At 38.9% G+C, this 27,969-nt stretch overlaps 1 protein-coding gene across 2 annotated transcripts; it reads right to left on the bottom strand.

Moving 5' to 3' along the window:
- Positions 1 to 280: 280 nt before the first annotated feature.
- Positions 281 to 26,998, bottom strand: AZI2 (5-azacytidine induced 2). Of its 2 annotated transcripts, XM_080385823.1 has the most exons (8): positions 26,793 to 26,998; positions 16,724 to 16,953; positions 14,267 to 14,392; positions 13,824 to 13,923; positions 11,962 to 12,110; positions 8,856 to 8,917; positions 5,423 to 5,538; positions 281 to 2,662 (listed from the first exon to the last, which is right to left on the bottom strand). In XM_080385823.1, the coding sequence occupies exons 2-8, from the start codon at positions 16,946 to 16,948 to the stop codon at positions 2,274 to 2,276; spliced, it is 1,167 nt and encodes a 388-aa protein (XP_080241949.1). In that variant the 5' UTR covers positions 16,949 to 16,953; positions 26,793 to 26,998; the 3' UTR covers positions 281 to 2,273. The 2 variants fall into 2 exon arrangements, with proteins under 2 accessions (XP_080241949.1, XP_080241950.1); XM_080385824.1 differs by lacking the exon at positions 14,267 to 14,392.
- Positions 26,999 to 27,969: the final 971 nt, after the last annotated feature.

Here is a 27,969-nt window from a genome sequence, read left to right as displayed (position 1 = left end):
CTTCTGACAGAAGCAGTCAGACCACAGGAACACACCATAGCTTAAGGGAACCAAATCCTTCAGGTTTCAACATCCAAGAGATTTACTTTTCCCAGAACACACCGAAGCAGTCTACAGGGGATGTCTGGTTTGTTGGTTTTGGGTTTTTTTCTTCCTGAATGGAAGAGGACAAAATTAAGTTTAATTGTTTGCATTTGGAATGACATTTATACACAACCAAGACATTAAAACTGACTCAAACATTTTGCGCCAGATACAGAAAGGAGATTTGTAAGGGAAACCCATTTCAAACAAAAATAAATTTATTTAAAATCTTACACAGTAGAATTCCTTCATTGCACAAATCAAAGTATTAATCGTGTTGATGTCTGTTGGATAATACATTACTTAATAAAAACCCTCTGTAATGTTGAGGTGGGGAGCCCCAAAAAGTAAGCTACATTAGAAGTAGACACGATATAGTTTATGCAGCCAGATGAGAAATGTTTTCTGCTGCTTCGTTATTACACAGGTAGTTGGTTCTGTCAGCTAAAGCCTAGTGAGTTGGATTTGTTTTATGCATATTGGGTTTTGTTCTATTACCTTCCAAGAGATTGTACTCCCCTGAGTCAGCTGTGTTCATTGGTCAGAATAAATTCCAGCATCTGATACCATTTCCATTAATCACAGACAAGCCAGTATACGTGAGCAAGATAATAGAAAGATAAAAACAATATCTAGTGAATGGGAAACATTATTTATGGATGCTGTTCACTAATACAGTAGAAGGTATCTGGAAGGCATTTTTTCGACGTTGATAAGACAAACAGAGAGGAGAAGAAGATGGCCATCAGAGGAAATACTGACTCCACAGGGAAGGAGGTTTCTGGAACCACACAGGTCATGTAGCACCTTGGTAACACTTTTACAGCCCATCATTACTGTGGCTGTGCTACAGCCACAGCTTCCCCCCCTCTTTGCAAGCAATTTCAAGATGATGTCAAAGCTGTTTAGTAACAAATTAACTTTTATTACACAGATCTTAAGGTGCACCTGTGAAGTTGAATACTTCACCAACCCACCTGTAAATAACTTTAGTATTATGTATGTTCCCATCCATTACAAGTTAGGAATCACGGATCTAAAATACAAAGCATTTTTCTCCAACGTATTGAGCAGTCAAGGCATTTCACTTAACCTGGTTGTATTAAGCCAGATATGAAGCAGAGCAGTTAAAAAAAAACCCAAACATAAGTGTATTTATCTAAAACCAGTTCTTGAGAAGAAAAAAAAAAGCAGACACCCTTAATCTATAAAGCAGGTAGTTGCAATTCAAATAACTCTAGTTCTCAGTGGCATACTGAAGACACCATGAAAATCCTTCTTATGTGTATCAGCAACACTCCAACACCTAGTTTGATTAAATTAAGGCTTTGTTTCTTTTAATACAAGATAAGTTAGTAGCCTTCACCACCACACAAATAAAAAGTCAGGGTTTTGGTGCTGTGCAGAGGAGGCACAATAAGGAAGGCTAACTGCACGGTGAACAGGGTGACTGCGGCGGGCACCACTGTGCACACAATTAAGTCTGTTTCCTACAGCATGATCTGAGGGGAAACGGGCTGATCACCCAGGGCTCACAGCGTTCAGCAGCATTACTTACGATCCTTTATAATTCATAATGAAGCCCAAAATGCCACAATCTAAACAGTGATTCTTGCTGCTATCTAATATAAATCCAGATTTTGACAAAAAAAAAATATCTCACCTTTCTTTGTTAAAAATCACATAAAAATGCATTTCTAAACCAGAGGAATCAGAAGGTTAATTGAAAGGAGGAAGGGAGAAATAATCCAGTTCTTCATTTTATGTCTTACTCTGAAAGAAACCACTGTCAAAAAATAAGCTCAGAGCTGGTACAAGTTTTAACACAGGATACCAAGTATTTTCTTGATAACTTACAAATAGCGAACAAATAAAGAACTCTATTATTTTGTGTAATTCCAAGAACTCACTTTTCAGAGCAGTCTTTTGCAAATCTATGCCATCTGCAGTACAAGACTATCTGGGCCCCATGCTGCATTTCTTTATATTTACATTATACCAGCGCAGCTTTAACTTCAAGGAGCTCACTCCTGATTTACAGCAGAGGAAGACTAGGCTTTCTGTTTCAGAACTAGAATTAAAAATAAAGAACAAACGTTTCAGGCAGTTTGTTTCCCCCCTCTTTTTCAATCGTTAAGGTGCCTGTTCAGAGCCATTCTAAAAATGCCTCGGTTCATTCCAAGAATTGTTTAACTCTTGTGCAGACAGTTTTGATTACACTGATCCAGGTAATCTGCTGGACAGTTTAACAAAGCTGTTTTATTTTTAATTTCCCAAAACACATTCTCGTTAGGCTTTGGAGGACTTGGGAATACCCAGGAATTATCTTCCAGAAAGCTCTTTCCGTAAGAATGGTGTTCCTGAAATGGTTTACCGTCAACTGGAATGGGTCTCTCATCTGTCCATGCTTGCAGAGTCATCCTTTCAGATGGGTTTTTTACATCTCTTGGTGGAGGGGGAGACACAGCATTGCACAGTACTTTATCATTTTGTGAGAGTTTTTTATAGACTACCCCAGATGTCAAATTCAGCTTTGAAATGTTCAAGTCAACACATTGTACGGGTGCAGTAGAGGCAGCTGAAGAAAGAAGATAAAAAGATTTTAAAATGACATTACCTAATGCATTTTTCATATACTCCAAATGTATATGGCAGTATAGTAGGGATGTTAATGTAGAACAGTAGTATTTTCAAGCTACAAATATTCAGACTGTATTCAGTAGCTCAGAAGTTACAAACTGAACATACTAACCTCGGTCTGATTCTGCAAGATGAACCAGAGATCCTGAGATCGCAATGTCAAAATACACCCAACACCAAGGAAACCTCCCAGCTCCCCCTTGAACACAGATAAACTGATGATTCTCTTTGACAAGACTGGAACGAATGCTGAAAGAGGATTCCTGTGCACTTGGAGAAATCGATCAGATTCAGAACACCGCTTACACAGAGCATGCCTCTACTGATTCTGCTAATGAGTTGTGTTCTCAAGCTGCCAAGAACCTGCATCCTCACTGTCCATGAAGCAGCAAGAGGGACACACACGGTGTTCACAGGTTCTCCGTGCTCCACTATTGTCTGACTTCTGGAGAGATTGCAACATTCAGCCATCTGAAATTCCAGGGGAATTTTAAACCGTGCTAGGAAGAGGGTGATTTTGAAATAGGACAGCATCTACCTGAAATGAAAGAGCTGCGCCTTCAACGCACATCTGAACAGATGGCCACATACAACCAGGTAATTCTTTTTTAGTGATGATTTACATGAATGTAATGGGACTAGATTAATAATTCCTGCAGTTAAGGAAGCTCTTATCTTACAGGTGGTTTTCTAGAACAGCTACGAATCTTGAGTACGAACTGTGATTAGTAACTTCGGTTCTTAAGGGACTGGAAGAGAAGCCAGTATATCGGTCAAAGAATACAACTCCTGTTTGTCACAGTAAATTAAGGGCAGTGCCCGATCCACAAGTGTCAGCCAAAAGCACTTTCCAACGGCACAGGCATCGGATCTGAAAGACGTGCTAAGGCACTGGATTTGGCCTCTTTGTGCTGGGAGGTGTAAAAAGTAATCTGAGGCCTACAGGCCTCTTATAATTTCAAGAAAAACAGAATCCACTGAAAATGGATTGAAAATAATAAAAAAAGATAAAAAAGAAAAGCAGACATATGTTGAAAATGTTTCCATACATAAATGACAGCTAAGTAGAATCTGCATGTTAATCTATATCCTTATGACATTATTAACATCACACAGAGCCACAAATACACTCTGTTCTCCAGACTTAAAGCACCTCTTACAGTGGCAACTAGTTTGCACATGATAAAATACTACAAGTACAGAAAACTGAAGGTTCAAGTCAATTCTACCCATATTTTGCATAAGCAAATATTTCTCTGTAAATACAAGCACAGATATATCTGCATTGCATTCATAAGCGTGGCTGACAAGCAAGGTAAACTGAAAAAACAAATAGTTTTCATTTTTGCTGAACCTGTCCACTCTTACGTACTTCTGAAAAATTACTGAAAAAAGCCTACAGAGTAAAAGGCAGAAATCCATCTTGTGGATGTACAGCTGCATTAGCAACTGCAGAAAAATCAGACTGTTCACCAAGCAGGGGAAGAGAAAAATCAGTACTTGCGTAGTGGCAAAACTGACAGCTCTAACTTAAAAATAAGGACAGAAAGACACTACATGATCACTTCAAACCCTGACAGACTTAAGGATTAAAAATTCATTCAGGCTCCCAGTTTCTCTGCTGAAGTTATTTAACAGATGTGTCTTAGAACTGTAGGAACAGGGACTCACCTGGTGACAATCTGACCAATCTACAAAATGTGTTGATAGTTTATCAGCCAAGTACCAGAGAGCCACTGTGGGCCACAAAGGCAGTGACTGACCTGGAGGTGAATCCTATCATTACCTCACCCAGCCGATCAAAGCCATTTAGAAACAAAACATCTTGATCTTGTAACAGAGACATCAGAGACTGCCACCAACATATTGTAACCAAATTCACTGTCTTTCACCAGCATCTTCTGTATTCTGAACACAGTAAATACCACAACTGAAGTGAAGAACAAAGGAAATAAACACTGCAATAAACAGACTGACAGTCTGGCCTGCCAGAGCAAGAACACGCCCTCCTTAAGCATTTGGTTTGAAAGAAACATATGTATGAAATATAAGAGCTGTGTGAACTGCTCACATAAATTATACATACTTTATGCGGAGATTCTTTCCTCCCTTGACTATTTGCAGTGTAGCAGCCGAAATAAGGCAGTTTTGCAGCCCCAGCATCGTGACATTCAGGAAATGTCATCCTGCATAGCATTTTGCTAGAAAAGACAACTTTTCCGAATGCCAACATAAAGAAATATGCAACCATAAGGGAATTTCATTCTATTAAAGTCTGACTTTAAAATATTGCCAAGTTAATACTTTATATATTCTATACAGGGGGAAAAAAAGACTGTGTTTGCAAAAAGATCACCCCCCCCCAATATGAAGTAGTTGTGGTAAAAGGTCAAATACGAGTAAACTTAACACCTCAGCCTTGTGCACATAAGCAACACTTGACTGAGAAAAAAGCCACAAGGGGAACAGAATACAGTACTGAAGAAAAAACACATCAGCAACACCTTTATGTGTGAAGTTGACCAGTATGAGACAGAAGCAAAAGCAGAAAATGGGTAGGCTGGAACCATAATATAGTCCATCTTATCAACTTCAATTGATGAGATTCTGATAAGATATGATAGCTAGTGTCTTTTTAAAATGGTACAGCTTGATTCAACAGTTTGCAGTAACAGACCTTACAAACACACTGACTTGCCTTTCTTGGTCGCTGTTGGGTTTGTTTTCAGTTTTTGTAGAATCCCAGCTTGCAAGTCAGTCACTAGATGCAAATTAGACATTTCTCTCTTCAGTTCCCAATATGCTTGCTGCACACTTTCAAAACAAAGATTTTTTAAAAGTTAAAAAATTGCCACCTCTAAAGCACCGTCATGCCTACTAACATGCTCATCAAGCGTTAACTGTTAATGAATTGCTTTTGCCCGACATACACTGCAGATTTTGCTAGAGTTCCATACTTCAAAATGAATTGAGCAGTACTGATAATCACCCTGATCTGACAGACCTTTGTATACTTTGACTCTTGCATATTACAATATATAATGTATTATGTATTAACATACTAGATGACAGGAATAATTTCAAGTTCCCCAAATGGAAAGACGTATGAAGCATATTCTCCAATTCCATTATTTGAAACTGTCTTCCTATAAAACTAGTAATCTCAAAAGAACACTTCTTAAAAAAAAAATAATTTACACTAGGCTACAAACAAGGGGAAGTTTTAATTTTGAATGGCTTCTGATAAATGACCACGCACACCATGTCCTATGATCCTCGTAATGTTAATTGATCATAGTTTTAAATATTCAATCAAATCAGTATTTGGGTCTTTACACCATTTACCTGGCTACAATGAATTCACACAAGATACCTGAGATCCAAAATGAGCACCCGCACACAGACCAAACTAAAATATAAAACATCCTGTTTCATATTCAAGTAATCTAATTTATGTTAATACACTGCCTCATCAGACAGTGTAAAAACAGCGACCCAATTCATTCTCTGATAAGACAGCATAATATGAGGAACATATTTAGCAACAGCAGCACTGTTCCAATGTTGAAGTTTCTCTGCTGGTAAGAAAATCAAGAACAAAAAACAAAATCAGAGAAGTCAGCATCACCATACGTTTCTTGGTAAAATTTTGAGCAAAGGCTCACTGAACACCATATTTATGTAATTAATAACTAATGTTCTAAGACATAAGGATGCAGTTACTTCAACTTAAACTTGAGATCAATGACTTAATGTTTTTTAATGCTTAACATTTTACAAAACACATTTATTGAGGACTAGTATCATGGACAAGAGTTTTCAGAATTTCTTCCTCACTATATTCACCCAAGATATTTATTTGAAAACGGTTCAGTACCTCAAACTATTGTCCAGATGACTAAGAACTATTAAGCTATATAACAACTGTATTTTCAAACATGCATATATACAGATTTCTATCCCTCTACAACAGCAATATAGGATCACTCAATCCTGCATGAAATTTATCAGACACATGTCAAAAGCACTCTGAGAAACAGCTATTAATCTGTTCTGCAAGTTAACACTAAAAAGAGTCCCCTTAAAACAGAGACATTAAACTTTCTTCTATGCACAGAGGTTATTTCCCCAGAATACAAACATTCACATTCAAAAACTCGGTTACAGAACAGAAGCTGATAGTTTAATAGGTAATGTATTAGGTATCAGCAATTCAGATAGGTAACAAGTTAAAATTTTCACAACTCATATTTCATTAAGTTCAGCTAAAACCTCCAGCCTTTTTACTGCAAAATCTGTTTGGCTCTTTGAACTTTTAAAAAGATGACAATTTTAAAATTAAGTTGAGGTGGCAATCACACTTAATTTATTCATGTGGTTTTGTCTCAAACAGACCTGTCCAATACTCAATACAGAAGTGGCAAATATAAGAACAGTGTAGTGTCTGCCACCAACCATAAGGAAAGCGCTTAGATAAATTTTGTAACGTGCTTTTAAAAACATCTTGCAAGGGGATGCAGGTACCAGAATTCCACTGAAATCACACACAACATTTTAATTGGTTTTGTGGACACTGACCTAGACTCCCATTGCACAGCCTAATTTTCAAGGAATTTGCAATTGAAAACCAAGGATTCCACATGCTTTAAGTTTATCCTAAACTGCCTTGTAACACATAACAAACTTCGGATATGACAGCCTATCTAAACCTACAGCAAAGCAGGCTTGCAAAACAAGGATTTAAAGTCAGATTTGCACGCTGCTAACAAATGTGAAATAATTACTTTCCAAAAAGTTAACTAACTGCAAATGCCTCCATCTCCCATGAACAGCAGGACTGCTTGCTGCAACAAATGTTTTGCATAGGAGGTTTTTCAAGTGTTTTTCCACAGAATTTTGGATGGGCTTGTATCTTTGGCACACATTACACGTTCGTTATTTATGTCATATTAAAATGAATGCTATACTGTGCATATGCTAATTCAGATGGTTGCCACCTAAACGTCACTTTGTGGAATAAATCTCCTCTGCAAGATCACCGATAACTACTATACCTTAGGATAACACCTTTTTTCAGGCGTGAAAGATGGAGTATGAAACTCCAGTAGAAACCACAAGAAAACCTGTTAGCTAGCTAGCTGTCCAGTCAAGGTGAAAGGTGAAAGTGTAATCTGCACACAGCACATACAATATTATCATAATTACACCGCAGACTATATGAAAAAATCTGCACTGTTCTCTTTCAGTGACTAATTTCCCTTTCCCTCTCTTCCGTACCCAAGGAAGCAACAAGGTATTACACTAAACAATGTCATTACGAAGGACCACTCTTCCCTCTTGTGGAAAATCGCGTAAGTACATGAACAGGCGTAACTGGGTATAAGAGACACAGTTAGTATTTAATTTCTGCAAGATAGAACATTTGGGAATTTTCAGACATTCATGAAGTGTTATCTTGCGTAAAGAATTGAAGGACATACATATTTTCTAACATGGCACACACACTCAAGACAGGATAACGGAGTTCATATCATAGGCACAATTATCTGAATGGCTGCAAAATGCAACAAAACGCTTTCTGATATTTTAGCATTTTTCTGGAAAATTGCTATTTCTTTTTAAATAGGTCACACAATGTCTCCTCAATATTTTAAAAAAATCTTTTTAAATGTCTTTAGTATAAGTATTACTGCACTGCACTAAATAAGAATGTATGTCCCAACAATAAGCAAGAGATCTGAAGCCGTCACCTATGCAAACACTGAAACCTCCCCATACGCCAAATGACAATATTCTGTAGCTAAGATGAGACTTGGAAATTTATCTGCCACCTCCTCAAGTCCAATAATTATTAAATAGCTGATTTTTAAAATCCAAGATAATTTAACTTTCATGTTCTGTACAACAATGTGAAGGTGTAAATGTTTTCGTATCATCATCATCATCCTGAACTACCAACACGAAGAAAAAAACTCTACAATGATCTTGCTCAATTAGTATACCTAGACTTGCAATTAGATTATATAATTTGAAATAACACATCTCAACAAGCTACAAAAATGTTTACTTGTTCAAATAACTGTCCCTCGTTAAACTAAAAGCAAAACATGAAAGCCATTTGATTTTCATACCTCTGGACGTCTTGCTTTTGAAGGAGGTCTCCATTCAATGGGTTTTCTTCTTCAGCCTGGTCCTGCATAACACGGCAAAGGGAAGAAAGAGGTGGAATTAACATATGATTTCAGATTTTCCTTCTAAAAATACTGCAGTGAAACTTTAAGTTCACCAATACTGAAACTCAGAAGTAGTCTTCATTTGTGTTGGCTGCCATGGTTTTCAAAACAGACAGACTTTGACTAAGAATTTCCACTTAATGCTTAAATGACCTGCTTATATGAAAGCAGTGCTCAGCCACCACCATACTTTTTTTTTTTCTAACAAATCTCAAAGTTTGTGATTCTCTGAAAAGCAAAAATTAAAATGGACTTTTGACTTCCATTAAAAAAAAAAACAACAACAAAAAAAATCAGTCTTCTCTTGTTCTTGCCCTGCCTCAGTATATAAAAACCTTTAAATGCAAGGAAACTGTTTCAGTATAGATTTACTTCCACGAGTTACTTTTATGATAGAACATAATTTATCTCGAGTGTGAAAGACCACTTTAAAATTATGCATACAAGCAGCTTCACTGAAGTTAACAGGACTGGGCTCACTTTATTAGTCATGTTTCTATTAGACCCTCACCTGTGAGCCGTTCCCATTCATTACCCTTCTCTTCATGTTCCTTTCCTACTACTGTTCCCTCCAGCCAAACTGTTATGAACTTGACACTGGTCACTTGGCTTCATGGTAGCCTATAAACATTCACCAAGCAACTTGTCCATATAACGCACACACTGCATCAATTAAAATGCAAACCCCAAATAAGAATATCTAAAAATAGAACGTATACTTGCCTAAGGTAGAAAACATCTGAAAATGGTAATGTAATTAAAACCAATAATAACGAAAATACCAGCTGTGTTTGAAACAGTACTGACTTGTCATTTCCCTGTATTTTACCTCGCAATTTTTTCCCCTCCTGAAGACTTTCCCACTACCACCCATCAGAGATTAAATTTCATAGTTAAAAGAAAAAAACCCACAAAGCTGTGCTATATTACCCTACGTTTGAAAAATCTGTACCTTTTAATTTCCTACATTAAGCAGTTACCAGGAGCAAAAAGAAATTATATTGGGGAAAAAAAAAAAAAGAAAAAAGAAAAAAGCTTTTCCTTATTTGTTCTTAGCAACAAAAGTGGCTGGCATAAGAAATATTAGATATGATGCTTTAGTGCTTACAACTGCTATTTTAGTCTGTTCTTTCTAGCAACATTCACTCTCACAGTATAATCTGCAACCTTCAGTTATTTATATAGCTGTTACTCTAAGCTGTAGGTTACCTGAAGACACCAGAGCTGCATACAAGTTAAAGAGTATGCCTTCAGAATTTACAAGTTATTAAAAACACCTGAAAGAATTCCAGTGAAAGCAACGACGAACAGTGGCAGAAGTTCACAGAACACCTCACATACCTTCCAGGTAACGTGCTTTATCCCCATCTAGTGGAAAAAACACAGACCAAACCCGAAACACGACAAGAGATGCGACCAAGCCTGCCCGTCTAAGCTAGCGGTGAGGCATGACAGCCCCAGACCTGCACAGACACATTCAGTGCGAGACCCCAGTGCCCCAACCATGCATGCTTTGAGGGCAGCAGAGAAGGACTTCAGGGTAGCACCAGTCTGGTCCCTGAATGCCCAGGAGAGGTTGGGGTGCATCTTAACTTCATCTTAAAGGAATCTGGTTCCTATACTCTAGACTGCTCTGTAATGCAAGGCACAGTAGGCGGTGGCGATTAGGAGATTTGCTTCAAAAATACATTTCTGTAGTAGTGTCAGTGTCCCGAAGAAACATTCCCGAATTAAACCAAATCCTGTTTGCAGGCAGGATGATGGCTATAGATGATGGATTCTATCTGCAAGTCTTACATACCCTGAATATTGACTCACTCAAAATTATGTGAATCAAGATTACAGAATCGTAATTATAATTTTAAATGACCACAAGGAACCTAAAATAGTCTTCAAACAATCACATTTAAATCTTTTTAAGTTTACTGTGTAACTTCAACATGACTGCAGAGTCCTAGAGACTGTCACTGTACCTTTCCTCAAGCAATAAGCATTCATTACTTTTTTTTTTTTAAAACTTATTGCATTGTATTACTGTTAAGCTATCTTAATCTTTTTGAAATCCTAGCATTTACATTACACAGCGAGTCCATCAAACAGATATTTGTCCCAGAAATGGCAGGAAAGGGCAACAAAAGAGGTACTTTCCTGACAAGCTTCATGCTACTATCCTAAAGAAAAGTGCTAAAGACTCCTTAAAGTTCCATGACATCTTTTAACACAAGCATTCTATTGTTGTTTAAGAAAAAAGAATGCCCCCACCTTCCTCTTAGCTTTTATATCCCAGCACAGGTCATATGGTATGGAATATCCCATTGGTCACTTTGGATCAGCTGTCCTGGCTATGTCCCCTCCCAAGATCCTGCCCACCCCCAGCCTACTTGGGCTTGGGGGGGAGGCTGGAGAGACAGCCTTGACACTGGGTGAGCAGTGCTCGGCACTAGTCAAAACACTGGTGCGTTGTCACCACCTTCCCAGGTGCCGATGGGAGTGCAGCACTATGAGGGCTGCTGTGCAGCTCAGCCGGACCCAATACACCAGGTTTTGCCCAAACTTTCTAGGCAGTCCAGTCCAAGTCTAACATAGAACGCTGATGTGGATGGCTACTTCGAAGAAATCATCAAGCTTTATTTTCTGTTGTTACATGGGCAATGGCTGGGAAATCTCACCTATGTAGAACCACAGAGCATCTTGAGTTGGAAGGAACCCAGAAGGATCATTGAGTTCAACACCCTGCTCCTCCCAGGACTACCGAAAACTAAACTTTATAACTAAGAGCATTGTCCAGACGCTCCTTGAACTCTGACAGGCTTGATGATGTGACCACCTCTCTGGGGAGCATGTTACAACAGTCTGTGAGAACATTTAAGGTTAATTTTGCTAACATGTTAATCTTTCAGGCAATTGTATACTTTTAATCTTTGTTTACCTGTTATTTTCCTTGAACATGAAATTTAAAATAATCCATTTATACAAAAAATTCCTTAAAGATTAAGGTACCTACCTTCTGCTTGGATTTTTGCAACTCCTTTCTGAGACTGTTACACTCTTGCTTGAGCTTTTCTAGATCCTGTTCCAGACTATGCACTTTCAGGTCACTGCTCAGCTTCTGCATTTCCCAGGTGGACTGAGTACAATTCAGATTTTTCATCACTGCAAAGATGACAAGCAAGACAATCAGATTTCAGTTTCAGTTCAAGGAATGTTACTCGGGATGTAAGGTTTCACCTCAGCCAGCCCATACCCTACAAGAATGTTATCCTGTACACTCTGAAGAAACTGCAGTCTATGACAACAGGGAAATAGTAGTACTGGTAAAGTTGGCAGAAAAGCGGTCTACTTTCTGAACTTTAATTAGACAGCCTTACTTTCCAGGAATGCACTGGAGATTTTACATAAAGAAAAAGGAATTAACAGCATTAAAAGGCACTAGAAATACAAAACCAAAATAATGGCAAACATGCATGATATACACATCAACTTGCATAATTCTTACATGCTTTGAAAACAAGAGCCTTTTCCCCTCAGACTTGCATCTTCATATTAAACCACAAGTTTAATATGAAGACATACCAAACAACAACCAAAGCCTCAATCAAAACAAAAGAGCAAACCCTAGAAGTTACGTAAGTTTTCTTGTTAGACAGAAGCATTTCACATGGTCACTAGGAAGAAGCAACCCAAGACGATCCTAGCATCAAATCAGTAGTACGGCACTAGTCAGACAGCACGACAAGAAAGAACATGACAGGAAGAAAACCCCCAAGTCCTCAACTGCATGGTGCACTACACTCATTTCCCGATTTGACAACTTAAACAAGATTAAGCTATGCTAATTTTTCTTAGACAAGGTACTCGGACCCCACTTAGGAGTAAAACTGATTACAAAATAAGGCTTGAAGTCACCACGCTTTCAGAGCTTTCCTTATAAACTCTGCATTTCTTACCTCCTTAAAACATGAGTTCCTCCACAATGGTAATGGTACTACTACTACGACCTACTACATGCGGTTTGTTCTTTTAGGTTTAAAACCTTGTGCAGCTGAAGCAGTGCATTACATGCTTGAGGTCCTCTTGGAAAGCAATCCAATTCAAGCACAGCAATGCTTACGAGCCCCTGTCAAATGACTGCATTAGAACCTGAAGTCCAATCTATATCTCTGAGTTTACACAGATGGCATTTTCTTTTAACTATATTAATAAAATTACTTTTTTCTTCCGTAGCATTTTATTTTATGTACCTATCATCTACACAGCACTCTTTACAATAGCAGTAACGGGGTTTTTGGAGTTGCCAGGGTACACTGTTTTGCTTCTCCTTCCTCTTTCCACCAGGCTCTCTACTACCAACATCTTTCTACTTTTCCTTATCTCCCAGCCCTTTAAGTAACTGTTGTCGATTGCAGCTATTGCTATACAACATCTTCTTGTATGTGTCATATCCCAACAGTGAGGCAACACAATATACTGGATCATCTGCAGGTACCAGAAGAAGTGGTATCGACCAGATAGTGTTTGATATTTGAACAACTATGCCCTCTGTCTGACTCCGGGAAAAAGGTGGTGGGGTCTAGAGATGTACATGATTAGCCTATAAACTGTCAGGTTGTGCACGTTTCTCAAATTACTAAATAATCTACAGTGGAAGAACACAACAGCCTTAGATCTCTACCATGGAGTTCCTTGTCTATGACAATCTAACACGCACATTTACAAGAATGAGCACATATACAAGCTCTAAGTACCTCACTGCAGTATATGCCTCTCTTGCCTAGCCACTCTATAGGGTTACACCTCTTCATGCCCTGAGAACATAACCAAAAAGATTAGTCAACATACATTAAGATGAAGTAACCAAATGCATACCTTGTTGAGTTTCCACTTCAGTTCTTAGTTGTAACAGCTCTACTTCTTGGGACTGCAACTGTTCATTCAAGGTTTTCAAAGATTCTGCACTTTCTTTCATCTATTTTCAGGTTTGAGGGGAACAACAAAAAACCCAAAACCCCAAAATCATTTGAGAAGCTTTTTTCTATCATACCTGACAATTCAACTTTTTTTAACAAAAAACCCCAAACTCAAGAAAAATAGTGCTGTGATTTTTCTATTTAGCATTAGCTTACTGCAGTAATAAGATTGAGATACTTAAAATTGTTATTTCTAAATAAAGTACTGCTGTACTTAAAAAAACAAAAGGAGTAATAAACACCACTGATCTTCAGCAAATAAAATTAATTCTACAGTAAACATTTACTAACTATGCAGTACTTCTACAACATGCATTTAAGTCATTACTTAAAAAGGCATACAATTTTATCCAGTTTGTTTTTCAGATTATCTCGGTCAATGCAGGCCTCTCGATAGGCTTGGTATGCCTTATTTACTTGCTCACGTCCAACTGAACTGCATTCCTCTTCCAGTCGAGAGCCCAGCAGCTAAAAGTTTAACAAACATGGGAAATAAGTTTTGTATGTTATATTGAGAACTGCAAAATTTTAAAGTGCAATAGTATGGCCTGCAACATTAAATGAACCGCATTTTTTTAGCTTACAAAACAAATCAGATTCATAAAAAATTTTGGTCTTTATCAATGCAAGTGCCAAAAAAGCTGTCTACAAATTCTGCAATCTCTAACCATACTTAATGCCCTCTAGTTTACTGCTATGAGTATTTAAAAAACATCCACAAGTCACGATTACTGACACTGACAATCCCTTATGTTTTTCCCAAGCTCTGATGATGTACAAACTACTTTTTGGAATCAGAGTTTTAAGCATATGAAGACACAACATAGAGAAAATTCAGAAGAAACCGAACAATTTTTGTAATGACTCATAATTTAAACAAAGATTTTTTTTCACTGTATTTATGTGAGAAAAGCCAAAAGCAGAATTATTTTACAAATAACTACTAACTTCCAGATCACCACTACCTCATTGCCTGCTCAGGTCAAAGACAAGCAAGGGGGAATAAGCACTATCAACTAGATCGTCAGAAAGAGAAGAACAGAGTTAAAATATATCTAGTATTTTTAGTAAGACAGCAAGAAGTCCTACATCAATTACATCTGCTCACACATAAAGTTCTTGTTTTGACTGAGTACCACATTATCCTTTTCACTGTTTATCCTGCATACTTGCTTTAAATTACTGAGGCATTTCAACAGATTCAGTGTACCTAATGTAGATACTTGTGACAGATTGTTACCTCTTTGATTTCTGTAATTTTTTTGTGTGTGACTACTTAATTTTTATGAGAATATATAAACAGTTATATATCTCCCTTAAATCTCTCCTCTTTTAGGTGTTCGCTTGAGAAAAGGCACGGGAAAGCCAGCCGTAATGATAGGAAGCTTCTGCCCTTTGCTTTTTGTATTGACCACCAAAAGTACATACACTACTCTTTTTAAGTTTTGTCCTTTACACTTTCCTCCTCCAAATAAAGCCATTCAGATAGAATATAAGCCTTACCAAACTTCCTGGAAGTTTCCGTACACTTTCAAATGGAAGACTCAAAAAGGAGTAACCCCCATGTATTTTTTATCATAGAGGTATACTAGCCATTAACAAAGACTGAAAGTCCCTTCCGATATTTAATGGTCCAGGCCTTCTCAATGCCCCTCTCTCAAACATAGAAAACAAAGTATCATCTTCAAGACAATTAAGCCGAACCAAAAGAGAAAAGACAGAAGGGGTTGTCAAGGTCAAGTCCTGTTTATTATGATTTTAAGTAACCATGTAAAAGGTGTCACACTCGGCATGGTTCAGACATTGTCCAGTCTAGAGCTCTATTCCTATCCCCATCACTCCTCCCGGACCTTATATAAAGAAAGCGCTGAGAAAGTTTTGCCGTTTGACAGAAAGTCAATCCTGTCAAACTAGTCACCAAGAGTCCTGAATAAGTGTTTCAAAATTGTACTGTGACTCAAGCTTTAATTTGAATGCCACAAAATACTACAGACTTTGTAAGCTTTTAAGTCAGTAGCACATACTTAGTCCCAAGTCCTAATAAATGTCTTGGCTCTAACTCCAGGATCCATCTTACATTAATAAGGAAAGCAATCTATCAAAATCAAGACCCTCACTACTGAATGACAGATATACATTTAAAAATAGCATTCTTTACTAAGGGAGAAAAACCTGCGCCATGATCAATTTTCAGCTTTAATGAACTTCACTAGACTAAGGCCATGAGAAACTGCATATAAAACAAATTCCCAGATTCCTTTACAATTTAGAATGCCTGCAGCAAAAAAACAGCCAGCCAACACCTCTACATTAAGCACTGCAACTCCGTATTTCATGTTTGAGACTGCTGTTATCTAGACCTAGCTAGAACCAATTTTTCCCTTCTCATTTTGCTATGCTGAGCCCAAGAGATTCTTTTGATAGACAGTTCCTGGATTCTGACAATTTATAGACTTGGCACCTCGCTATTCAACAATACTATGCTTGCCTAAGTTAAGAAATACCACAAAGAGGAAGATGAAATACAGTAATGATTCAACACAACTACGTATCTTTGCAGGGCACTACAGCATTGCATCACACACATCCCCAGTAAAAAATCAGAATTCCCAGTATTATGTAACCAGACTACCAGAGGAACAAACTGTACTTCACTTAAATAAAACAATTCACCAAAACTTTTTAACTTGGAAATTATTTTAAGTAAATTTTAAATACTTAACCATCTGTTCCGCTATCCAGCCAGGAGCAAAAAAAGTAGCTGCTACCAGAAGCTAGTAAGTCACCTTTTTTTCTTACCTTCTCTTCTAGAATTCTCACTCTTTTTTTTAAGAAGGAGTTCTCCTTCTCTGTCTCCTTTAGTCGTTTCTTGATATCTTCATATGCAGTGACAAGTGCGAAGTGTGAGGCAACAGATTCATCTCCACTGTAAGATGAAACAGGAATCTCCCCGTCTCTCTTATGACCATTGTCTGCTTTTTCATGGTTCAAAATACAGATGTCATCCTCTACCAACTCCTCCATGACAGCTGTTAAAAAGGCAGATATGAGTGTAAAATTTCCACAAAGACAAATTCATCAAGAGTCTGAAGTCTGAAAACCTTCCAAAATGATACTGCAGGGTGTTTCTGTCTACGTATGACAAGAGCACATATTAGGAAATATCTTAATCTTGCAGAAAAATCTTGAAATCCATTTCACGTTGAAAATACAGTGAAAGATGCTTCTTTTCTAGCCAGTGTAGCTCGATAAAATTTTTTGAGTGCTTATCAGATTTATGAACCCCCAAATTAATTGTTATTAAGGCTCAACACCATCCTAAAATTTGGCTAGTACAAATTATTTAATTCCAAAAGAACACCATGTTAAGAGTTTTTGCAAGCCAGCACTGAGCTGTAAAAGAGATTATAGCTGCAACAAACGGACTAACTACTGCGGTTCCTGAGCACAAGTGCCAAATTTCCTTCAATCTTGATTGCAAATATTTATACTTTTCCCAAATTTCAAAATAGCATCTTGAGTTACACTTGCTTTAGTCCTTGAAGAAGATGCATGAGTAGCTATTCTTTGCTTGGTCACAGTAGAAAACATCCTGCTGAACAGTTATAATAATTCTGGACTGCAAATACGGTAAGAATGAAAATGTACTCAATAACATGATCTGCCTCAAGGCGAATGGAAAAAACTGACAATAATCTCACTGTAAGAAAAGTATCACCCTAAAATACTAGACAAACACCTGAATGACAAATGCAAAGTAACCATTAGATTGAGTTTTTGTTACACCACCACACTGTTTAGGCACATCACAACATTCAGTAAGAAAATGGCACCTTTAAAATAAACTCCACATACTTTCTTGAACTCCAGGTCTTAAGGGGAAATCCCCAACAGCATTTTCCTTAATGTTACTAGTTATCAGGAAAAAGTTCAGGGGGTTGATTTCAAAATAAAGAACTGCCCCCCCCCCCCCCCCCCCCAGAAAACACAACCCAACAAAACAAAAAGACACAGCTCATTCTTATTTAGTTATGATCAAGATTCCTTGCATTTATATGTAATACTAACAAATGCTATGCAGTGCCTGGTAACATTTCTTCCCCCCACCTTGAACAAACTACTGATGCTACTACCAAAAACAGGTTTTTATTTTTTCCCCTTGAACAAATCCTTCGGTTCCTGGTGATTAGCTATTAAACCAACAGAAATGCTGGAATGAAAGAAATGATCCTAATGAAGGCAGTTTGTATTACAGGAAAATGTTTTTTCAATGGAAAACTGCCCTGATCAAGCTGAACTTTGCAGGAAAGGCAGGCATCAGTAGGTGACAACCCCTGTGTATTTGGTATTTAAATTCAAACTAGACTTCCATTTGTTTAGTGATACTAAGACATAAAGGGATCTACTGCCCTGGAGCTTATCTGTGTGGTCAAATCTCCCTCACTGTGCTAGCAATGGAAAAGCTACATGGACTGCAGCATTATGAAGAGCTGTAGCACAGCTATAGCTGAACTATGGTGGTGTTATCACATTTGTCTCACTTTGCTCCAAGCCAGCGCTAGACAACATGATAAAAAACTGTGACAGCTTGTTTATATTAAATAGACTGCAATGGAGTTGCAAGTGAAAGACGACAATAAAACAACAAACCAGAACTGAAGTCCTTCTAAGGGTTACCTCCAAAAGGCAAACAGATGCCTTGCGTACTGTTTGATGTATTCTAACAAAAAAGGTAGCACCTAAGCTTCCCTTACCTGTTGTTCTGACTCATACTTAAGTAGAAAGAGCCCTGCAAAATAAGTTTGCTGCCTTTTCATTGTAAGAATATCACTGTACGCACAAGGTGACCTTGACCAAGAGTACTACCTCATTCAAACTGCATTAACTGACTGAAGGAATCGCTCATTTTGTCTTCTAAAACGAGCATAGCATTCCAGCTTTTCCACCCCCATTTTACCGATGGCCCTGCAAGTCTTGTCACCCATCTTGTCAAATTCCAGGAGCTTGCCCTCTCATGGCAACACATCTCATTTTCTCTGAACACTAGACTCAAGTGTCATTAATGTGTCACAGCTCATTATTATCTCTTGAAGAAAGCAGCAGACTGTGCAACCTTGTACATAAAACACATCTTCATCTCCACACTTTCCTATAGCTCCTAAACTCGAGCATCATACATTCCCTACTTCTTGCACACATCAGTTCCACCAGGAGATGGCAATAAGGGAAAACAGGAGATAACATCAGAAGACAAGACGATATTTATTCTGTATTTCGCTAACGAAAACTTACTGCCTTTATGAGTTTCCAAAAAAGCAAGACATTTCAAGTAAGATTCAGCATACACAAACACTATTTTATAAATTCAGGTACACACTTAAGCTGCACCTACCAAGAGGACTATTCACATTAATATTTTTTTACTTAAAAGATCTCATTTAGTGTACAGGATTATTCAACTCTGGTCTTCCAATGCTGCTCTCTAAGGCAGCACTGGATGCTATTTAGAAGATAAGCATATAATTCCGCATAATTCAAAGGGGCTTGTAATACACATTTTCCTAAATTTCTACACACAAGGTAACCGTTTCAGAAAGACTGGATATACACATTTTAACTAATCTTAATGCATACTAAGTGCTGACAAACTGCCTCCAATATGAAAGGCTACTTCTCCTGAGACAGGTGCTCAAAAAAGACAACCACCTCTCAGCTCACACCCTTAAAGAACAGATCTGATGATGTAATACTTTGGAGGGGAAGAGGCAACACACCTTACACAGCCTTGAGTTAAGTAAAAATGGGATATTCAGAAGGAATTGTATGATTTTTAAACTGTTTTGCTTCAGTTATTAAAAATAATTAAAATTGTCATGAAACATGCTTCTCTGTACCAGAAGCTCAACAGCCTGTCAAGAAGGCAAAATCACCACAATATTCACATTGTAGATACTTCATTTTTATTTCATTATTATGGATATATTCATCTATTAACATAAAGTATTAATAATACCCACCCACCATATTACACTGCCACGACTGCAAAAAAGTGCAGTTGTTTCAGCTTTACAAGAAACTTGATTCAAATCACTATTGTCATCACACCCAACAACATGCAAACAAAACCAAGACTTCAGACAAAGGTAACTTTCAAATAAATGGACAGATTTACATAAACTGAAATTTAAATGCCACTGAACACCAATTTACTCAGATTTTTAGAGCATCACATGCAGTAATGTATAGTAATATTTACATTACTCTAAGTTTAGCATAAGATCATTTCAAAAAGCCATAGCGTAGATAGCCAGAAAACAAAAAGGTATTTAGAGATTTCCCCCTACCTCATAAAAGATGTTTCTCCTTTTGAAAAGGAGCACTACTCTTGAAACCAAAGTACCTTCTCTTTGCAAAATAAACAAGACACTATAATTTAAGAGATTTCATTATGCTCTTGTCAGTCAATCTGAAAGGGAAATTCTTTAAGTATTTTTTTCTAAATAGCTCCCCGTTTCCTCCCATAATAGTTTTTCTACAAGATCACACAGTTGAATTTAAAAGAAACCTGCAAAAATTTTAACGAATTTATAAAAGAGGAAAAAAATGCAGGAAAAAACGCATTTATGAAACCTCAGGTATGAGTTGATAAAAAATAATTTTAACAGTTAACTATTAGTAAACGTCAGTCTGTACTAATAAAATATTCCTTTTATTGCATATTTCAAAGTTTCAAATTTCAGTCTACAGAACTATATGATAGCCATTTCCTAAAGACAAACAGTGCTAAGACTTCTGTATTGGATAGGTGCATGACAACTCCAAACTAAGTTTTAATATATGTACTACTAAGTGCAGTATACATTAGATAAGCATGAGGAAAAATTCACATTAGAAAAATTAGAGCAGCATTGCTACATGTATCTAAATAAATCAACCCAACAAAAAAAAAAAAAAAGGGAACAAGAAAAACCCCTGGCAATTTATCTCTACGCTGCAAAAAACTCTCTGAAGTATTTCCAAAGCAAAAAAAAAAAAAAAAGCGATGTTATTGCTCCAGCACCTGCTAAGCCCGTATTAAAAGGCCAATAAAGGATATAAGCTCATACAAGAATAAAACCTGGCTGCTAAACAGCGTTAAGATCAGCAGTTCTATAAAGGTCATGGTGAAATACACAGTTCATCCAGCTCTTTGTTTTGTTGTCAGGAAAAAAAAAAAAAAAAAAGACACCAGAAAAAAAGAGAAAGTATGCTTGCAAATTCTTTCTCCGTAAGAAGCTCTCCCATGATATTAAAGCATTAGACAGAAACCCTTAGAAGGCAAAACCTTACAAAACTGGCCAATATCTGTAAGAAATCCCTGACTACTGCTGTAGCCTTTAATTTTACTTTTTAAGGACAGGAATCAATTTAGTCTCTCCAGTACTATATTACATCATTTTAAAAACATGAACTGTAAGCAACAATCAAAGAATTGCTTCCTGACACAATGCATGCATTTAGATTATTCCACAAGTTATGACTCCTCAAAACTGGCATTCCCAGAAGGGCTTGCAGGATGGCTCACGGAGCCCAGCCACAGACCTCTGCCCACTTTTTATTGTTTGCCTTCTCAAATTCAAAGCTACACTTGCATGCACTGCTGCAAATGCCTCAGAACTGTCGCTCTGAAGCACCCGAATGAATTTTGATCTCTCTGGAGTTGCAATCCATGAGATAATTGGTACTAGAGTAACCGATTGAAGTGAAAGATTTTCCACTAAAATATTTAGAGTAATACACAGACTAGTTAATGTTTACGAATACAATTTATGTCCATCTCTGCCTACTTAAAGCAAGTTTTACAATCCCGCTTACCATACATCCCATCCCAAGACAGGTCTCCCTAATACTTTTGCCTGTGACAAAGAAGAAGTTACATTTATACTTTTTTTGAGGATGACCTGCATTTGAAACAGCCTATTTAAAAGAACTTTAATCTTTACTTCCAAAAATAAACATATTAAATGAATACCAGCATTAGTGTTTGTATTTAAATATTTTTTTAAAAAAACAAACAACAAAACCAAAACCACAACATGAATACACTGTTGACAGGACGCAGTATTAAGTTCTAGCAGGAGTAATTATGTCCACTACTTTATAAGCATACAAGTTTGAAGTGATGGCACCACTTAAGTGTTGTTTCACATACTGTAGAAAAGAAGGGTTTCCAGAACCTACTTCTGTTGTTCATTGATGGCTAATGCAGGATATAGAACAGCTTTGATTTAATGTATTAAATATCTTGAGAATAAGAATCCTTTCCCACTTCTTACTAATATTTGGCAGAAATATAGCTTTTCTCTTCATAGAGCTTTACAAATATTAGTCATTAACACCATGGGAGGTAGTTAAATATAAAACACATTTTACATGCAGGGAACACAGGATGCAGAGGCTTTAACAGCAGGCAGACCACTGCACAAACAGATTTCTGTAGTTTGAAATGCTAATCTTACTTTCTGATCAGGAGGCGAGACAGTAAAACCAGGATTAAATTAAATTTTTCCCAGTATCAAGCAAATTCCCATTTTGCCCCAGCCATTGATTTAAAAGAGAATGGAACGGTTTTCAAAATATTTCCAAAGGCAAGTAATTTCAGGATAGTATTTTCCTGATTTTTTTCAGGACTATTGAGTGTCTGAACCATTGCATTTTGTTTATTTTCCAGAATTGAGGGGTTTGACTTCATAATGGTAGTATGAAGCAGTCTCCAGCTGCTAGTAACAACAGTATGATTTTATACTAGTTTACCTTGCTTTACATAGAAGAGTGTATATATGCATGTAGACATAAAACCAAAACATTAAATTCAAGAAATGCCTTTGGTCCACCAGAATCCTGAATGAATGTGTTGCTGCCTCTAATTTCAAAAAAGTTGTACTGCTTTTCTTTCTTTTTAAAGACATTTCAGCACAGCAATGAAAAATACAGAATCCTGCAGCCTGCACCAAAACCTCTGTACAGTACATGGAGTATACAACACATGCTGTTAAAACAAGCAAGACTTCCAGACTCTTTATGCATCTATCCCTCAGAAACCTTAGGTTCGTTTTGATTTCAGCTGCGAACACTGTGTTCTACAGAGAGAGACATCACTTTTTACAGATACTTACTCCATTTTTAGGGGGGGGAAAAAAAAAAAAAAGTATCTGCATACATGCATCTCAGTAGCTGCTAGTTTTGGCTACTGTTCATCCTTCAAAGTCCACAGCCCCAACGTACTTTCTAAAAGTTCATTCGTACAAGGACACAGCCCTGCAGCCTCAGCATACTTGGTACTCTTGCAGAAACAGGCCGGCACATCAGCCAAATCAGACCTCCGCATCGCTTTCATTTCGCTGCCTCCAGAAAGTGGAAAGTTACTGTCTCTAAACTCACAAACCAGATTGCTGTAGTTCATCCATTGTGAACATCTGGGTAAGCTACAGGAGAGCCAAGCAGTGTCTCCTTAGGTTGATTTTTCAACCTAACCTAAAAAACAACAGGCAGTTTTTTCAATCTGAAGTTTTTTAGAATAAATAACCTACTCTCACAAGAACTAGAGAAGTACTAAAAAGCCCATTTTATGACAACAGTGTTTAGTAAATTTTACTTTCTCTGAACAGTTTCATACTCCAGTATCTTCATTGCTAATTTGCAAACCCTATGCATCCTCAACATAACATATTCAGTCTGCCTTTCTGTGGATACTGCCACAACAACCAGTTTCCCTGACAACTATCAGAAAATGAGAGGGTTGTAAAAAAAACCCCCAAGTTGGAGTCAATTAAATATTGTCCTCTCAGCATCATATAATGCTGTTTATTAAACTATTAAATTTAATCTTGAAACTAATGAGAAGCAATACTGCCAAAGAAACACAAGTAGGAGCAAGATGGCTTTTGGCTGTTAAACCTTTCTAGTACCAAATGTAAGTATATTAAAAGGTTACTGAAAAACCTCATGCTAACACTGAATATTATTTTAATAGACACTTTTTTGGCGTTCATTTCTTCCCATTTCAAAATGTTTATAAATAATTAAAGCTATGAGGGGTTGGTTTGGGTTTTTTAAAATCTTCTTTTGTAAAACAAACAGTAGGTCCTACCTCCCAGTCATAAGTTTCCTCCCAGTCAATTAAACTGTCAGACTAATTAACATTCAGTAAGTTCACAAGTGATAAGGTATTATGAAAGCCTTGTATAATTGCATTAACTTTTAATTCAACTGGAAACACACCCCACCTGTTACAACTATTAAAAGGCAAATTAAACTGAGTCGAACTGATGGCCCTTGGTCATCCTGCAATTCACTAATGTAACATCTGGAGGTTTTCAAGACACAACTGGACAGGGTGCTAGATAATTTCATCTAGGCTCTTTCCCACAAAAGGCTAGACCAGCTGATCCTTCCCTGTCCTTTCCAACCCGGGCCATTCTACAATTCTGTATCCAAGTTTACACCTTATTATTTCAGACAAACCTGGTCATTTGAAGCGAAGTTCCTGTTAGCAGTCTCTAAGTGAATGACTTTGATTGTTCAAGTTACTTATGCTTCACTTCCCTTCTCAAACTTCATTTCTTCTCCCCAAATGTACTGTCAAATTTCAGTTGCATCTATGATTTTTATGCACTAAGGATACCACATAAAATGTTATATAATCATGTAATTAATAGTTAATTAATGAAATTATAGTATAAACATAGCAAAAACATTAAGTCTGATTGCAAAGTTGATTGTGAATAAACCGCATACATACGAAATCCCTAGAAGTCCCCTTCAGCAGAACCCACCACTGACGTCTACCTGGCCAGTTACTAGCCCGACTCTACCATTTTAACCAACTAGATCTCATTGCCACTGCAACTGTTTACTGAATACGGACAGTCTATCTAGACTTCCTCTGGTTAGGAAATGAATGTAAACATACATCAAAAGGTAAATCCACACTGCACTTTATCCCATTTACGTCTACCTTTTCGCTTATTTTCTTCAAATTCTATTCTAAAGAAGTCAGATACCAATAGCACGTGCAGTGACAGGTCTGCATTCTTTCCAGGGTAGTTTTCATTTTCCTAATTAAGGCATTGCACATTTAACATTTTCCAGTCATAATGCACAATCCCCAATTCAATGTACCTATTGATATCATAAGAACAAACGTTACTGGATTTGCAACTTCATGCTGAGCTTTTCCAACACTGTGGGAGGAAATTATCCAATTTCTCCACTCCGAGTATACTAAATACAGTTTACTTGCATATTTTACCTGGTAATTTTCACACTTTCCCCACCTTTTAACAGTCACATAGAAAACAGAGACCTACTGAAAACCAAATCAAAACATTTGCTTATATTTAGGCAATCTTAAAATTATCTCTAATTTATTACACATTTTTGCTGCACAAAGATGTCACTTCACCCCCTTTGCTCTTTTCAAGGCCTTTTTATTATTTGATTTTAATTGCACAACATAACCTAGCTAGTATTCTGGCAGTGGTCACTTTATAGTTTTCCAAACTGTAAACTATAGCATACAAAGACAGAAAAAATAGCAAGTAGTCTGAGAAAAAATGTGGGGTTTGGGGGGCAGGAAGGGGCTAAAATCCTCTTATCATCTGACCCAGAGTTCACTCAGCCAGCATTTTCTGCCTTCTAACTTCACTCAGAGCTGTTTGCTCAAAAATTGTGCTTAGAATTGGGGCAATAGTCTCCTGCTTAAGTTACAGTGCAATCATCTGAGAAACACTTACATCACAAGTTCTTTTTGTTTTTTGGATAATTAGTATTTCATAAATGTAATAGTTAAATCTCAGATTTATTTTTGTTTCTACAATAAAAATTCCAGGATACATGTGCTAATGGGTAACTAGTATTATTAGCAGCAGTAGCATCTGATCATACACCAATATCCAGGAAGTTAAGTGTTTCCCACAGGCCATAATAACACTCTTCAGAGAACTGTCTCCAAAGAGCATCTGACCTTTGGAGTCCAGAGTAGGCTTGACTGTTAAAACAATAATCCTCCTCTCTGCTTTTTCCAGAGTTGGCTTCCAGTGTCCTGATTTTACTGCACACACAGAGTGTAAAACAGCAGGGAAATTAAGGGATCCCTCACCAAATGCAAAAGCTCCTGAAACCCCTCACTGCAACAGTTTACAGCCCAACCCACTCTCACTTGTAAGCTGATGGGGAACAGATTTAAGGAGATCATGGTAATCCCCCCACTGGGTGAAATACCAGGATTCAAAGCTGTAATTTTATAAAAGTTGAAAGCATCACCGGCATACAAGGCTATCTCAACACTCGTCTGCAGTCCCTTCTTCCAAACCTATGTGGCCTGCAACACCCGTATTCCAGTCTGGTCCAGCATTCCATCGTGCTTCTGTTTCCACATCTCACACCCATAATCCTACCTCGTTCATGCCCTTCGCCAGATTCCCCTACACTAACGCACAAACTGCCGCTCTAAGATCTCACCCAGCTTTTCAGTTTAATTAGGCGCAGCTTTTTAACTAGTTTTATTGGCTACCCGAGACCCGCTCCCAGCTCATCAGCTGTACCTTTAAACTACGCTCCCCGGCCCCCACCGCCGCCCGCCAAGGCGAAGCGGGCAGGGCCGTGCGGCGGGACCCCCGCCATCGCAGGGAAAGAAACCACAGACGGGCCAGCCCTGCCCGCGTCCCCAGAGGGAACCGCTCCTTCCCACCGGGCGGCGGGGCACGAAGCTGCCACCGGGCGGGAGGCCAGGCCGCGGGGCCGGAGCCGCCCACAGGCGGGTGCCGCCCGCAGCCCCCGCCGGCCCCCTGCGCCCGCCCGGCGGCCCATCCCCGATGCCAGGACCAACCTCTGCGGGCCTTCCTCGGGCCAGGCGGGGCACTAACGAGAGGTCACCTCGACGGAGAGGCAGCGCCGGCCGTCACGGTCTCCGCTCGGGCCCCCTCGGGCTCCCATCGCCTCCACCTCGCCCGCCCGGCCGCGATATCGGCCTCCACCACCGCGTGGAACTCCCGGGGCGCCGGCCCTGCCCCGCGCCTTTCGAGGAAGTCAACACACGCCTCACGTGACGCGGGCCCGGCCCCGCCCCGCCTCCAGGGGCGCCCGCTGCTCCCGGAAGGAGCCAGGCGGCTGCGCCCGGCCGGGGCGGGGCGGGGCGCGCATCCCGGCATCCAGCGGGCGGGCGCGCGGCGCCGCGGGAGCCGGGTCCTGTCTCCGCCCGCGCCGGGATGGCTCGGCCCGCCTCTGACCCTCAAGGCGAAGCAACGGCCGCGGCGGCGGCGCCCGAGGCTCTGCGGGCAGGTCGGGGCCGGCGTTGCTGCTTCCACCGCGCCCCCTCCCCCGACAAGGGCGCGAATCTGCTGGCCGCCAGCTCCAGCTCTCCACTCACACCTGCCCCGCGGGGCATCGCCGCTGGGGCACGGCGGCGTACGCACAGCCTCTTCCGTTTAGAGGCGCACCGAGTTCCCCGAACCGATCCAAAGTGAGACGGCAATAAAGCAGTAACGATCGGTGCTTTGACGGGCAGCTGCGCGCAGGCAGTAGGGCCGGCGGCGGGAAGGCGTTCTGCAGCTGGCGCTCCCAGTCATCCCCAGCTGAATGTTTTGGGTTTTTTTTTTTCCCCTCTGTGGCCATTTTACGTTCTTCAGACATATTTGCAGGTTTTCAATAAGTCTACACCTGTGCACAGTTGAAACTTTTTACTGTCGTGGTGTGTTTATTTTTTTGTTTTTTGTTTAACAAGCGTAGGTAGGTGCGAAGGCAGAAGCGGTCTGCTGCTGCACCGGCGTGATAAGTACATATCCTCATCTGACCAAAACACAGCTCTTCTTCCTCTGCCAAGTTCAAAGCGAAGCAAGAATAAGTCTAAACCACAGTTCAGAACCTCCGTTTTGAGGATAAAAACTCCCTGATTCAACAAGTCTAACACAGATCTACAGGGGAGAGCAGCTGCACTGTTCCAAGACTAATTGAAAACTCACAGGAGTTTGCTATATTATGAGACTTCTCCAGCAGAGCTCCTAAGG

This window comes from Falco punctatus (assembly GCF_963210335.1).
Source record: "Falco punctatus genome assembly, chromosome: 4".
Classification (NCBI taxonomy): Eukaryota; Metazoa; Chordata; class Aves; order Falconiformes; family Falconidae; genus Falco; species Falco punctatus.
This window is presented reverse-complemented; position numbering and strand designations above follow the sequence as displayed.

Bases quoted from the DNA above. Each gene is read 5' to 3' on its own strand.
- AZI2 (XM_080385823.1), bottom strand. From the start codon at position 16,948: ATGGAGGAGTTGGTAGAGGATGACATCTGTATTTTGAACCATGAAAAA. The intron at 14,393-16,723 runs GTAAGAAAAAAA...TTAAACTTTTAG, and splicing joins TGAGAATTCTAGAAGAGAAG to CTGCTGGGCTCTCGACTGGA. The intron at 5,539-8,855 runs GTATGAAAATCA...TTGTTTTGAAAG, and splicing joins CAAAAGCAAGACGTCCAGAG to TGTGCAGCAAGCATATTGGG.